Source organism: Calypte anna, chromosome 1 (genome assembly GCF_003957555.1).
Source record: "Calypte anna isolate BGI_N300 chromosome 1, bCalAnn1_v1.p, whole genome shotgun sequence".
Classification (NCBI taxonomy): Eukaryota; Metazoa; Chordata; class Aves; order Apodiformes; family Trochilidae; genus Calypte; species Calypte anna.
The window spans coordinates 53,191,774-53,205,435 of record NC_044244.1 but is presented as its reverse complement, the minus strand read 5'-3'; the positions used below and the strand labels follow the sequence as shown (position 1 = coordinate 53,205,435).

Below are 13,662 nucleotides of genomic sequence, written 5' to 3'. Positions count from 1 at the left end.
TTCTCCTGGGATGCCTCCCTCCTTTTCAGTCTTTTCCTCATCACCCTAGGAGTGCTCCATGCTGCCTGAAACTGCCTTCTCCCCCAAAGCCCACAATGCCAGTTAATGGAATTCAGCTCTGGAAAACCTTTTCCTTTCAAGTTTCTTTCTTATTTCGAAGTGGCTCTCATGTTCCCTGATTCCCCATCCCTTTCAGACAGCACAAAATAAAACAACAGTTAAAAAAAATAAATCCTGAACAGAACCAAGAGGGATTTGGCACAACAGCATGACCAGTTTACTCCACAGGAATCTGAAGCAGCAAACATCAGACCACCAAAACCTGATGTGGCACAACTGCAATTGTAAAACCAGACTTCAGGAGCACCTTTCTCTTCAATGGGATAAACAAAGGGTAGAAACACCAGGTCAGAGACAGCAACATGAAGATTTTATGTGGTTTTGCTGGTCCACAAGGGAAAAAAAGAAACCAAAGAAGGCCTGGTATAATTAACAAGATTAAAGGGGGATTTAGGATCAGGACAGAAAAGCAACGGACCAGATTGATCCTTACAGGATTAAAGCTGGAATCCTACTAAGAGTCCAGTGGTTGAGAGATCAACGCAATGTAATGGGATTAAATCAACATCAGCTTTTGTTTTTACACAGCTGAACCCCCAGCACCCATGCTTTTACCACTTCAAATAAGCAGTGGAGAAGGTTGACTGGTACCCACAAACAACCCATGTGCTGGTTGGCCAGTAAACTTCCCCCTCCAGTCCTCCCAGGGCAGGGGAGCAATAGGTACCAGTACTTTCAAAAACAAGTAGCGGAGGGAAAAAAACGTGGTTTATAAAAAATTGTCTAAACAGCCAAGAAAACTGAGGATTTACCAAAGTCTGTATTCCAACCCAGCTCTAAATTAACTGGTATCAAGTGTTCTGGGATCACCTCAGAACTGATGGATGGGAAAGCCAGGAGGACAGTTCCAGCTGCATTCAGACATGCTGCCGACAGGCAATTGGATTTTGATATTGTCTCTTGCTGGAGAGGAACAAAGGACGCAGTATACTCTGTGGAACATATCAGCAAACACATTTAAGACAAATTGTCACATGTCCCTATTGCACAACAATATCCAAGAATTACAAAAGTGAGAAAAGCCTCTTTCAGCATGTATCATTTGCATTACAGCTGGTGTAACACATGCAGGCCAGCTGCACCTCTATTCCCCTGCCCCAAAGTTTCCAACGCTTGCTGGTAATTTGAGTTGGAAGCAGGGGGGAGGGAAGGAGGGAAACAGGACCAGGCACTCAGTTCTTTCTAGATATGTATACTATTTTTAAAGTTTTTATTCCCGTAGGAGAGAAAAACATGCATGTTTAAATGAGAGGGTATCCATCACCACCCTGCTTGCCTGAAGAGGGAAGGGGTGTTTATCACACACCTGTTCGCAACAGCTAAACAGCTGCATTAAAGAACAACACTCCCCAGGCAAGGAAAAAGCATTAAGGCATCTCATATTTCCACAGCACTTCTGAGTCCTTAAGTCTTACGCCGCATACATTGCAGCAATGTTCGTCCACTTTCCAATGGACACTATATTGCAGCAGAAGAAAAATTTCCCCAGCACCAAAATTTTAAAATGCAGATACTGCGCATATCTTAAAAGATGCCACAATCCACAGCCTCACCTAATGCTGAATGTGCTTCTTTTCAGTTGGTTGGACCAAAAAAAAGTAATTGATATTCACTGCTTCTCCTCACTCAAGCAGCAAATCTCAGTGTAATAAATGGATGGTGGGGGGGAAATAGCTGAAATTACCGCAGGATCCAAAAGGCCTGCTCACAAAGCTGCTATGCTGCATTACCGAGACAGTCCTGATGGAGCTATGTAGCCCAAATAGGCTCTGCCCCCTTCCCAAGAGGCAGCATCTTTACTCAGAAGGGTTCTCCATCCAAAAGATACATCATAGATGCAAGCAGACATCACCGTAATGATTGAGTGGGGGGACAAAAAAAAGGCTGCTGCTGCGAGAGAAACAAAAAGTTGAAAAATAGCAACAAGCAGATCACTACACACTATTTATTTTCTAGCCACGTATATGTATTCGAATTTCAGCATTTTTCTGCATTTAAACTTTACTTCAACACTAGATGATTTATAATTTATTTTAAAAGTAGGGTTTTTCATCTTAGTGCCATCTCCTTATAACAGGATGAATAATAAAGCCTAAGAATATCTAAAAATATTGTCATCTGGTCAAAATATTTTCACATCTTCGTTGTCCTAACATTCAAGATTCAATTAAGAGTATTGTGTGGGGGACAGCATGTTTCATTAGAGGCAGAATAAAACTAACTGCATTTGCCCTGTATTCATCTACAAACCCAAGAACCATCAAGTAAAAAATGAGCCAGGCCATTGTGCAGGCAGTATATTAGTCATGAGACGTAGGACTCTGAGAACAATGAAAACTAAATTTAAGGGACAGATGAGGGAAACTTAATTACTTGTTTAAGCTTCTTCACAGCTTTCAGGGATCTTTTAACACTTTCAGCAAAAGAATTTAGTGCTGGAGGGCACAAAGCACATCCCTCGATTGATTTCACTGAGTACCATCCAGAGCTGCAGTACTGTGGATAAGGGCTGCAGATCCTCCTCCAAACTAACAAGTCCCTAAAGAAAACATTTTGTCTAACCTCACAACCTGATTCAAACTCCTGCTGTACCCAGCAGCCCTCACTGAAGGATGAAGGGATCTCTTCCAGCTAACCATGCAAACCATCCAGCCATTCTTTTTGGTCAAGTACACACACATGCACGGTTGATACCCTAGCGACTGCTAAGAGCTATAAGAAAAAAAAGCCATCCAAATTCAGATCCACTCAAAGACCTTTCCTATACCATCACCATAACCTTGGGGGTTAGGGTATATGAAAAGTTCTGGAGCTGCTGGAAGCAAGATTTGCAAATAAGCACCATGGGAAGTGCTGGAAATACAGATGTTCAGCCTCAAAGTGCTATCTGTACCCTTCTCCTCAAGCTTTCAGCTGGAAATCAGGAAGGCTGAGGTTTATTCTCTTCTAATTTATTTTCTTACGGTTTGTTCTCTTCCTTCCAAGATAAACAGGCTGTTTTGTGAAAAACTAAATTAAACAGGACCCAGTCCCTGTCAGTCTCCCAAGGCTTGGACAGGCTTACAGCAAACAGAGTCCCCTGCGTTCTTCGCTGTTTGGACAGGTGGGAATAGAGTAGAGACAGGCAGAGGAGCCACTGGAGAAATTCACACTGACTCAGGCAGCCTACACTGCTCTACTGCTTTTGTTTAGACTCATCAAGGAAGGAAATTCCTGAATGTGATGGCAATGTGTTAGACACTGATTTTACCTGTTTTTATATTAATCAAATGTAGCCTACAGAAAAGATGCACCTGACTCTGAATCTCCCTTCTCTGAAGCCAGTACCTTAATTTGAAATGCCTTCACTTTTTGAACTCCACCAGGCTTTCTTGTCTCAGTAATGACCTTGGCATCTTCCAGGATTACAGGCTTGCAGGAACACAGAACTGGAAAAGATCACCTGGATTATCAGTCTAGTCTCTAATAACACAGGCAGTCACATTATATAATCTCTTCCATAGACTTTTCTTTCTTTGTTTCCCAAATCTCCAAAGGCTGTATAAAACCCTAGATGCAAACAGATGCAAGTTGCTTTGTCATATTAACCTCCAGGGTAACACAATCCAGACAACCCCAAACCAGCTGTACACAGAGCAATTTGGGTGTGGAAGCAGTATAACCATGTTCACAAGGTGTTGCACCAGAGCTAATAAACCTTATCAAGCAGCACAACTCCTTATCTCAGTTGCAGTGATGGGCAAACCTAACTATATTACTTCTTGATTCAAGCTGCTACATATGCATGCCACAGTATGGGATGTCAGGGACTTGCAAGGCTGGGGAATCAGCTTACAGGCTACTATACTACCTCAGGGATATTTGCATGAGCTTCATTTTATCTTCCAGAGCAGGGCTCTCCTGCTCTGGAGCAGGAATCCAAAACTGGTCTTTATGTAATTACAAAGTGCTCTACACCATCTTCACAGAAATTCACCCACACCTGACCTCTAAGATGCACTCAGGAAAACCTTCCTGCACCCTCACAGCCACAGCCTCCCACAGGCTACCACCTCTTAAGCTTTTTTAGCATCAACCACACTAGGTGAGCACCTTCCACACACAGCAGCTGTGCACTCTCCATCCTGTCAGAGCTCCAGTTGATGGCTGACGTGTTTATTTGCCATTCCTACCAAACAGGTTCCAGCCAAAGGCCTAAAGGCACAGCCAGACTTCCCCAGCAATAGCTGCCCCAGGCTTGGCACCAGAACAGAGCAGGGAGGCCGTTTTCCTTGGATAGCCACTTGCTCTGCTGCTATCAAACACATGCTTTGAAAGGCACACCATAATGACCACAATTTTCACTGGCAGTAGCTACCTCTCACGAAAAAGACCAAATAAGAGAAAGACACAGTGTGAGGAAGAGCTCAGACCTAGGTTTGGCAGCAGAGTTGCATTTCCAGTCCCTTGGTGGGAAAGATGATGAGCTCAGAGCCTAGAGGGAAAAATTGTTCCGGTGAATGCAAAGAGAGGCTTTTAAGTGACAAAAAATAGGTAAAAAGCAGGTCAGGAAGAAAACAAACAAAAAAACAATGTTTCAAAATTAGTTTGGCAAGCTTACTAGCACTGTTCTTGCTTGTATGGTAGATAATTAGTAGGTATAGGTAAGGTCTTCACTTTCACAGGTCTCTAGTGAAAGAAATCATTTCTAGTTGCAATAGGCAGCCAGCCTCTCACAAACACTCAGCATGTGCTCTGTACATGGCTGCGAGAAATGAGGAAATTATCTATACCCACTATAATATGAGATCAGAGCGATGAATCCAGTGCTTTCCTACCAGAAGCCTAGCAACAGCATGGACCTCCCCTGCCTTAGTCCCTCCTGCCTTTGATAGTTTCATCTGTCTTTGAGCACAGGAGAAGGATGGTTGATAAATTGCTTTCTAGGGCTACTGCCCCTTCCTTTCAACCTTTCTTGTAACAACAGACCTCCAACAAGGCAACATTCATACATGCAACTCTCAGAACACATCATGCTCTTCAGAAAATACTTGGAATGAAATGACTCTAGATTGTATCTTATGACTCACAGTACAGAAAGATTCATCTGCTCATAAATGAAAAAAAATAGGGCTTTCTTATCCAGAAAAGGGCTGAACAGTTTTCCCACACTCAAACCACTCTCCTGGATGTCACCAGCAGAACACTTGCACCCATATAGCTGATACGTATCTCCCTCTGAGCAAAGACCCTCCTGCCTTTGTAGCCCAAATTACCCCATGTCCCATCCAGAGAACTGAGGACTAGGAGTCATGTTGAGCAATTCAGGAGCCCAAGCAGCTGCAGGCAAACAGAGATGAGTGAGAGAAAAGAAAAAAGGTAAATTTAGATGGTCTTCTACAAACCAAATTCTCCTGTCTGCAAAACCAGAATTCCTATACGCACCTGCTATACACCAGGCAAAGTATCTATCTTGAGTTTCAAGACTATCAGATGTATGCACTCAAATGGGCTGCAACATCAGAAAGACTCTCCTTCAGAATGACTTTATACAACTGCATCCTACACAACAGAAGTGTTAAGATAAATAGTCTCTCGATATTTAATGGCACAGTTACTCTGCCGCCTTCACTTCCCTCACAATGCCAACCATTAGGTCACCATGACTGATATTTTAAGTTTGCCGCTCTCCACAGCCCACAATCCCCTGCAGTTTACAAGGCCCTCATTTAAGAGTATCCTGCAACAAGTTTCACCCCAGGGAATACAGATCAGCAAGGAGGAATGTCAGTCTGAACCAAGGCTCTACCACATCACTTCAGAGAGAGCATTATAATCAGGGACTGTGAAGTTGCAGGTAACTTGTACTTTTGGGTTCAGTATCCATAACATACTACAGCCACACAGAAAGGCACGTTCTCCTTTTTATTTTATTATTTGTCAAATGTGACAGCATTCAGTATTGCACAATCTCTTTAAGGAAGATAATTCTGTAACGTGCACCCCTGAGGGGGGTGGTTATGGTTGCTGTGGGAACCTTAATTCTGGATTTCAGGACTTGCATATTTAAAACCTCATATTTAACATTGAATTAATGTAGCTTCATGCACTGAATTAAGGAATGACTCAGTACAAATCTCCATGCATCTACTGAAGTCCTGATGTTTCAAGGACAAGAGGCACAGAACAGGAAAAACGCAGCACAGGAAACAAGGGAATGGGGGACCAGTGAAGAGGAAAGCAAGAAACCTCCACAGCTGAGACACAGCATACCCCACACCAAACCAGATCTGTCACTTGAGGCTCCTCGTTGTCACTACTAAAGGTTACACAGCCCATCAGGATAAAAAGAGCTTCAAACAGAAATACAAATGGGCACAGAGGTAAAGATTCCTGAAAGGACTGAGGAGAGGGGAAGTTTCTCCGAAAGTAATAGGGTAACCTGTACTGAGAAGGGAAAGATCATATCCTGATAGCATAAATTCACTAATTTTTTATAATTATTATGGCACAATGCCTGGATAATGCCCTTAAACACCCTTCAGCTATTCAAGTATTATTTTCCCCACTCCTCTTAAGTTTAACTACAAGGCAAGCACAGCAATGGCACTGCCCAAAGTTTAGGGTGAAAGCAGCAGCCCATGGAGGGGTCCTTGGCTTTCATCCATCAGCAAGCACCCCAAAACACAACCCCCTCTTAAGACTCCAGGACAGCACTTCACCTTTCTGGGCTATGCAGGCTGACACCTCCACTTTATATGACTGTGCTTGTGCACCCCTCAGCAGCCAGAGCAGAGGAGGCATCCGGGCAGCTCCCACTGACGGGCACCCACCCTCGGCCTTTCAGCTGGGTAAGGAACATCGCCATTGTTTACTGCTTATCTGAGATCAGCAGCAGCAGCATGGCTGAATTACTTCTCCTCTCACCCCACCCACAAAGCGGAGCCATGAATCTTCAGCAGAGCCACGGGACCTCTCCAGACTTTCTGGCTAAGAAGCGGCACCCCAATTCGGGGTCCTGCACACCAGGATAGGGTGTGGGGGGGGGGAAGGGGGTGAAAATGAAGCAGGTGGACGTGCCTGCCAGCAGGGCCTGTGGGATGAAACCAGGCAAGTGTGCATACCCCAGCACAGAATCAAGTTACCCTGCAACAAAGATAGTGTGTGTATGTGCAAAGGAGGGAAGTCAAATCCTTCTGCCCGGCTTCCAAGGCGTGCTTTGTTGCTAAAATAAACCAGTGTTTGTTCCTGGGAGTGATGGGGAGCTGGACTCTAGAAGCAAGGGCAGTGAGAGCCTCCACCTTCAGAGTTACAAATAGATTTATTAAAAAAACAAGAACAAAAACAACCAAAAACCACAAAACAAGCTAACAACAACTTGTGAAATGATTACTCTTCAACTCACGTATCTAGGTAAGGAACCCAAGGGCAAACTGCTAATCTCAAGGGTGCCCAGGAGCAGACAAAACTACGCATAGATGACTAACTGAGCAGCCTAACAGCTGACTGCTCCAGAGGAAATTCCAGTCCTTGCTCAAAGGCTGAAAATATATATGCTTTTATATATGCTTTTACTTTGCTCGCTGGATCTGTATAACATTGCACACATGTTTTTCCTGACATTATTTTCCATACTCCACCAGAAACCCAAGTAATTATTCTACTTCTGAAAAAATGATTCTGTATCCAACTTTTGCTGAAACGGCGTTCCCCCTCTGCCCCAAATTCCAGAACTATCCCTGCTCCTCTCTTAACCTCCAGTGACTACAGATTCCTTCCAACAGCACTCCTCCACTACCTGGGATGTCTCTCAGTAACACCAAAACCCCATAAAGCAGAGGCACATGGGAACAGTCTTATGCATGTGGAAAAAGAAAAATATATTTATATACAGGTTTCACAAATGGCAGATAATGAGCAGCACTACACTAAAGATTTTGCCTTCCAGGCACCTGCCCAGAACTGTTCTCTCCAGAGGAACTTTTAACTTCAGGAAAACCCTGCTTGATACACAGTTAACAGTACTTGCTCTATACAATATTTTTGACAAGGGAAAAACTACAGCCCACTGTGTGTAGAGGCTGCAAAGAGCAAAAGCCCAATGGCTAAGGCCACTCACGTTAGTGCAGAGTCCTTCAGCTTTCCATTCCTTATATGTGCAAAGTGTGCAAGCCCTCACACACGCTGCTCTACTCACCCAGAGGTACATCATGTTAGCCTGGGTTCTTCAAAACCCAGCAGTGAGATGATCCGGCAACGCAAGACACACTTCAGTAAAACAGTCGAGACCGAGGCTGGTTGAGGGTTTGGTGTTGGTTTTTGTTTTTTGATTTTTTTTTTTTAAAGGAGGGGAAAATTAAAAAAAAAAAAAAGAAATCTGAGCGGCTCAGTTTGAGGCTTAGAAGACGTCTCGCCTCCTCCACCCCCCTCCTCCAGCTCTGGCTGCTCTGCGCTCTTCTCTCGCACTTAATCTCTCCCTGGGAGTTCCCAGCCCCGTGTGTCTGTACTGGCGTGCACAGCACACACTCTGCATTCGCCTCCAGGGAATTTCTCTCTGTCATTCTGCTTCTAAAAACACAATCTCGGCCTCACAAGATTCTTGCAAGAGGCAGGGATGGGTGGGGTTAGTTAATAAAGGCAGCCGGGCTCCCAGTGCCCGAGCGGGCTTACTGTAGAAGAAGGATCTTCAGACATGAATGAAGCAGCAGCATGTTGTCCTCCAAGGTCACCAGGAGCGGGGACACATTTTCCCCCACCCTGCTAATTGCTTCTCCAAGAATCAGAAATCTGAAGATGCTCGGTGCCATGGGCAGGTTCTGCTGCACATTGTCATCTACCCGCCTAGTGAACACCCAAAATTCACTCACAAGTCAGTGGCTGTATTTAATCATTAACCAGTGACAGGCACAGAGGAGCACAACCAGGGGGATCCCGAAGGTAAAGGAGAAACTCTCGTGTTGTGACAGCCACCCTGGAGCTCCCACGGGAGAAACCACCACCGTCAGTGTGAGCAGGGAAGAGAAGCGACTCACAGATAAAGGGGTTAATGCAGGTGGCTCTGCATGAGTGTTTTACAGACTTGCATATTGCTAAAGGGAAAGCAGCAGCTGGCTCCGGTTCCTCTGAGTGTATCGGGTTCCCACTTGCCTCAAGGCTGCTTCCCCCGAGTCTGACAGGGGCGAGCACCCTCTCGCAGCCCGGCTCTCCCAGCCCACTCTCCCATTTTCACGTTTGACAAAGCTCCGCCGGTGGGGCAGCAGCCCCAGCAAAATCCATGCTGAGCAAAAGACAAGTCTCGCTCCAGCTACCTCGACAAGCTCCAGCAAGTCCTTCCCCGCACCAGCGAATCCTCGTCCCATCCCCCACACCCGATGCCACAGGACAAGTGTCACCTCTCATCTCATTAATCAGTTAAACCACTCTTCCAAACTAGGAAAACGGGTTCCTCGCCCCCTTTCCCACCTCAAAATGAAGAATCGACTTCCCTCGCTGGGCTCCAAATACCAAGTTAAAATTGGCCTCTCCTCAAACAGGGGGGAGGGGGAAATTAAAAAAAAAAAAAAAAAAAAAAAAAAAGGCAAAGCAAAAAAACAAACCAAAAAACCCCCACCCAAACATGTTTTCATGGAGGCACTGGTCTCCTTGGAAATGAGTTTTGAAGAAATATTTTTATCTCAGACAAAGATATATAGAAATGGTGCTCTGGCTTTTATCACCTCTACTCTCTTTACTTACAGATCACTCAAAGGCAATCCAGTGGGCTCAAACCAAAGCAAGCGAGCAGCCATGCATCCTGTCATGCTCCACCCAGAAGCCAAGCCCCATCTATGCGGGACAACAGGCTGGTGTATCTCCCACTGGAGAGAGCACAGACATCCCAGGCATTCTCCATGCTCCCCAGACTCCCCTTGCCTTCAGCAAGCTGCAAACGCACCCCAGGCCCAGCTTCTCCCAGGTACAGGTGCAAAGACACGGGATGCCAATGGGCTCTGAGGAAATACATGCTTGTTTTTGCAGTCCCACATAAAAAAAAAAAACAAAAACCAAAAACTAGAGAAAAAGGTTATCCTTGTGACTAGGATACAGAAGCCACGGGGAGAGACAGGGAGGACACCGCTTGGCTTTCCAGCTTGGATAACCCAAGCCCTGCTGCTCAAGGGAAGGAGCAGGAGCACTGATTCAGGAAGCTCAGATGTCATGGGTTTGTTCAACTGCAGCATCTCTCAGGACTCCCATCTGCTCTCACCTTTTGGCATGATGGGTCAGGTCGAGAGCGTGAAAAGCAGCGTTCCTAAAAATCACTTACTCCACCACAGTCTCCAAAGAGAAAAGCATGTGATCCATAAACCTGTTCTCAAATGCTCAGGAGGAGCAAAACAGCAGCCATGCTGACATTTGCATCACGGGTAGACATTTCAGTTAACATTTCAGCAGCAGGGTCACACCAGTGGAAGCTACTAGTTCAGCCAGCCTGCAGATCCAGGCAGAGACTTCTGCACCCAATAACCTTGATGGCATTTTCAAGGTTTTCTTCTGATCCAGAATCCTGCTCCAAAAATGAACTTGCCATCATTTTAATGAAATCTGAGACTCCTTGTATGCAGAGAAGAAAGTGAGAAGACATGTTGCCAAGGTGAGCAAATCCAAATAAATCCTAATCCATATGCATTTCCATAAAGACTTGAAAAAGATGAGTGGTTAAAACTATGCCGACAAGTTACCAACAAGGTCCAAATAAAAAATAAAACCTTGTTAAAAAATGAAAAAAATTACCCCTTTCTTCCCCAGGCTCTCTCATCCTTTAGGTTACTCTTACAAAGGAGAGAAAAGAAAAACTTCCAGAATAAGGCTGTTCTTTAATTTTATCAACTGGGACTCATTACAAATCATCCCAGTAACTCCACAGCTGGACAGGTCACATTCAACCTCCAAAGCAAAACAAGACCTATGAACCCTCTCTCAAATAATCCAAATACTGGCTTGAAATCCATCTGCCACTGTTGCTACTAGGCCACCACCTCTTCGTTGAAAATATATGGGATGTTTACTGAGAGCAGCAGACTTCTGATAATGGAATACCCTCAGTCCTGGAGCACTTTTTGATTAACTGCAAAAGCAGGTTTCTGAACATTCAATATTCTCAAACAGTGAGAGGAGCATCTGACCAGTCAGGAAATGATGCTGCAGTATTCTGGTACAACTGAGCTGTTACTGCCCAGAAGTTCAAACCAACCTTAAGAATATGAAGTGTATGGCCAAGACTATCCACAGTTGCAGACAGTACTGGCAGTAGTGAGGTGGCTATGTCAGCCTCAAATTATATGCAAGAAAAAGATTTATTTGGCCAATAAAAATATGGGGGGAGAGAAAGAACCAGATGACCTATTAGGCCTTCTTTAAGCTTTTATTCAGATTTTTCAACTACATTAGCTGATATGTAAAAGATATCAGTAGAAGATGATATTTTTCTGTAAGTAGCAAGGGGATGGCAGGATATTAATGAGTCTAATTCCAGAAAAACAAAGACAGACATGACTGTGACAGGCTTCTGAAAAAGGTAGCTAGGATCCCCTGAAAATGCTTTGTCTTAATTCTAACAGCAGTGCTTTACAGGATATATGGCAGAGAACTTGGAAAGCTGCTGTGGGTGATCTCTTAGGGATCTTTCCTGTCTCAAAAAGGACTAAAAGCAGAAGAAAAATATTTTAAATTGTATATATCCCAGACTGAAAAAGAAAAATGTTCAGAGAGCTGCAGCCTAGTGAAACATTAGTCTCTCTTCTCTGATGGGAGGCCGTTGTGTAAATCAAAGTGAAAGGGGAAGAAAGCAGTCTGCAGATATTAGTGATTGTTCAAGAGGTAAGGAAGGTGCTAGCAAATAACAAAAGGAAAAAGAGAAAAAGAAAGCAAGTAACCACCTATTTAATATTATATCAAGGTATTCAACAAAAATGTCTGGTAAAACAGGGGGAAAAACCTACCTGCTTCTGTACCAGTATCAAAAGCCTTAATTACATATAAGAAGAATTATATCTGCTCAGGTATGTTCATACATTCAACCCCAAAATGCAGCTAGCATGTAAGCTCCAAAGAGGGCAAATCCTTTAAAAATAATTTACAAAAAGTTCTAACCTATTTAGGAATGATCTGAGTGGGCAAACATGGAGTAGGTATGGCACGGCTTCAAGCTGACGTTATCTGCTTCTAGCTGATTGTGTCTCAGAGGCATATGATTTCAAATGCTCGTGGATTAACATTCTAGCAGATAAAGCTCAAGACAGGGTACAAGTCTGCTACACAGTACCAAAATCACATTAGATAGCACGTAGGATGAGTGACTAGCTAAGCACCTCTTCATAACGGAGGGAAAAAAACCCAAACATCTGATCACCAGGAATTTCAATCCGAAAGACACTTGCAGGGGCCATCAGGGGGCTAATGCAAAAGAACACCTTCAAAATTTCTAAATTACAGAAAATAATTTCTTACTTCAAGAGCTGTTACATAGAAAAGGAGCAATTCCATGTTAGATTCCATCTTGACCAAAAAGAGCAATCAGTCATAAAAATAGAAATTAGCAGTGTCTTAGGTAAAAGTGATTGTGACAATCACATTTGGATATATGGAAAGAGAATAGAGAATAAATCAATGTAACTACATACACACCCAGCACTTGAGTGGCACCAGAGGTATATTGACATATTTTTCCTCGACAGACAGATTGCTTATTGGGTTTTCTTGTCACACACCCAGACTTGACCACTTGTATATATCCTAGCAAGTGAGAAAGGAAAGAAAAAAAAAAAAAGAGAGAAGGAAATAGAAAATTAGGAAGGGGGAAAAAGAAATTACAAGGGAGTCCTAATGACAGGAGGTAAATTCCACAGTCAGAGCTGGAAGACAATAATGAATTTTTCAAAGCTTCTTCAGAATAGCAACCCCAGCAATCATTTTGACCTGCTACTATAGGGAAAAGGTAGAAACATCTCCAATACTGATGAATGAGCCAAAGCATTCAATATATATTCCTGTTCTATATTTGGAAAAAAGTCAGCTGTTGCAGCCTGTGATAAAGAAATGCCTCCCATTCCAGCAGTAACTAAGGAAGATGTTCCAACAGCTACCCAACAGACAGCACTGTTGTGCTCTTATCTAGCTCAAGCCTTCACACAGAAGGGATGTAACCAGATAACTACTGGGTTTTAACCAAACTACAGCTGTGAACAAATTCAGGTGTGGACACTCAGGAATGCCTGCAGTCTGCACCAAATTGCATTTGCAGCTCTAATAAGCCCTAACTATAGCACTAACATTAAACCTGCTGTAAGGCCAAAACTACAACTGTGGTGCAATCCCTAATTGTAGGTGTTTGTTGGAGCCCATGGTATGAAAGCCTTGCTGCTGTTAGCTAAGTTTGGCCAAGATATTACACCTTTGTCAGCATCAGAGAACTGCATCAGGAAGAAATGCTACCAGTGAGGTCACCAATGCCAATTTTTGCAGCATCTGAATTTTCCTAGAAGAATCCATGTTATAACTATTCTACTAATGAGAGGCAAAAAC

General features: G+C 43.7%; 1 protein-coding gene across 16 annotated transcripts in view; it reads right to left on the bottom strand.

Annotated features, from left to right (window-relative positions):
* Window positions 1-13,662, bottom strand: part of RBFOX2 (RNA binding fox-1 homolog 2) — a 174,146-nt gene that overhangs the window by 105,386 nt on the left and 55,098 nt on the right. Inside the window, exon 1 of one of the 16 annotated variants that reach the window (XM_030469205.1) lies at window positions 8,297-8,553. The exons of the other annotated variants lie outside the window; for them this stretch is intronic. Coding sequence (XP_030325065.1) covers window positions 8,297-8,311 — 15 coding nt within the window. The 5' untranslated portion in view covers window positions 8,312-8,553. Of the gene's footprint in view, window positions 1-8,296; window positions 8,554-13,662 lie in introns of those variants that run through there. 16 annotated transcript variants of the gene reach the window in all.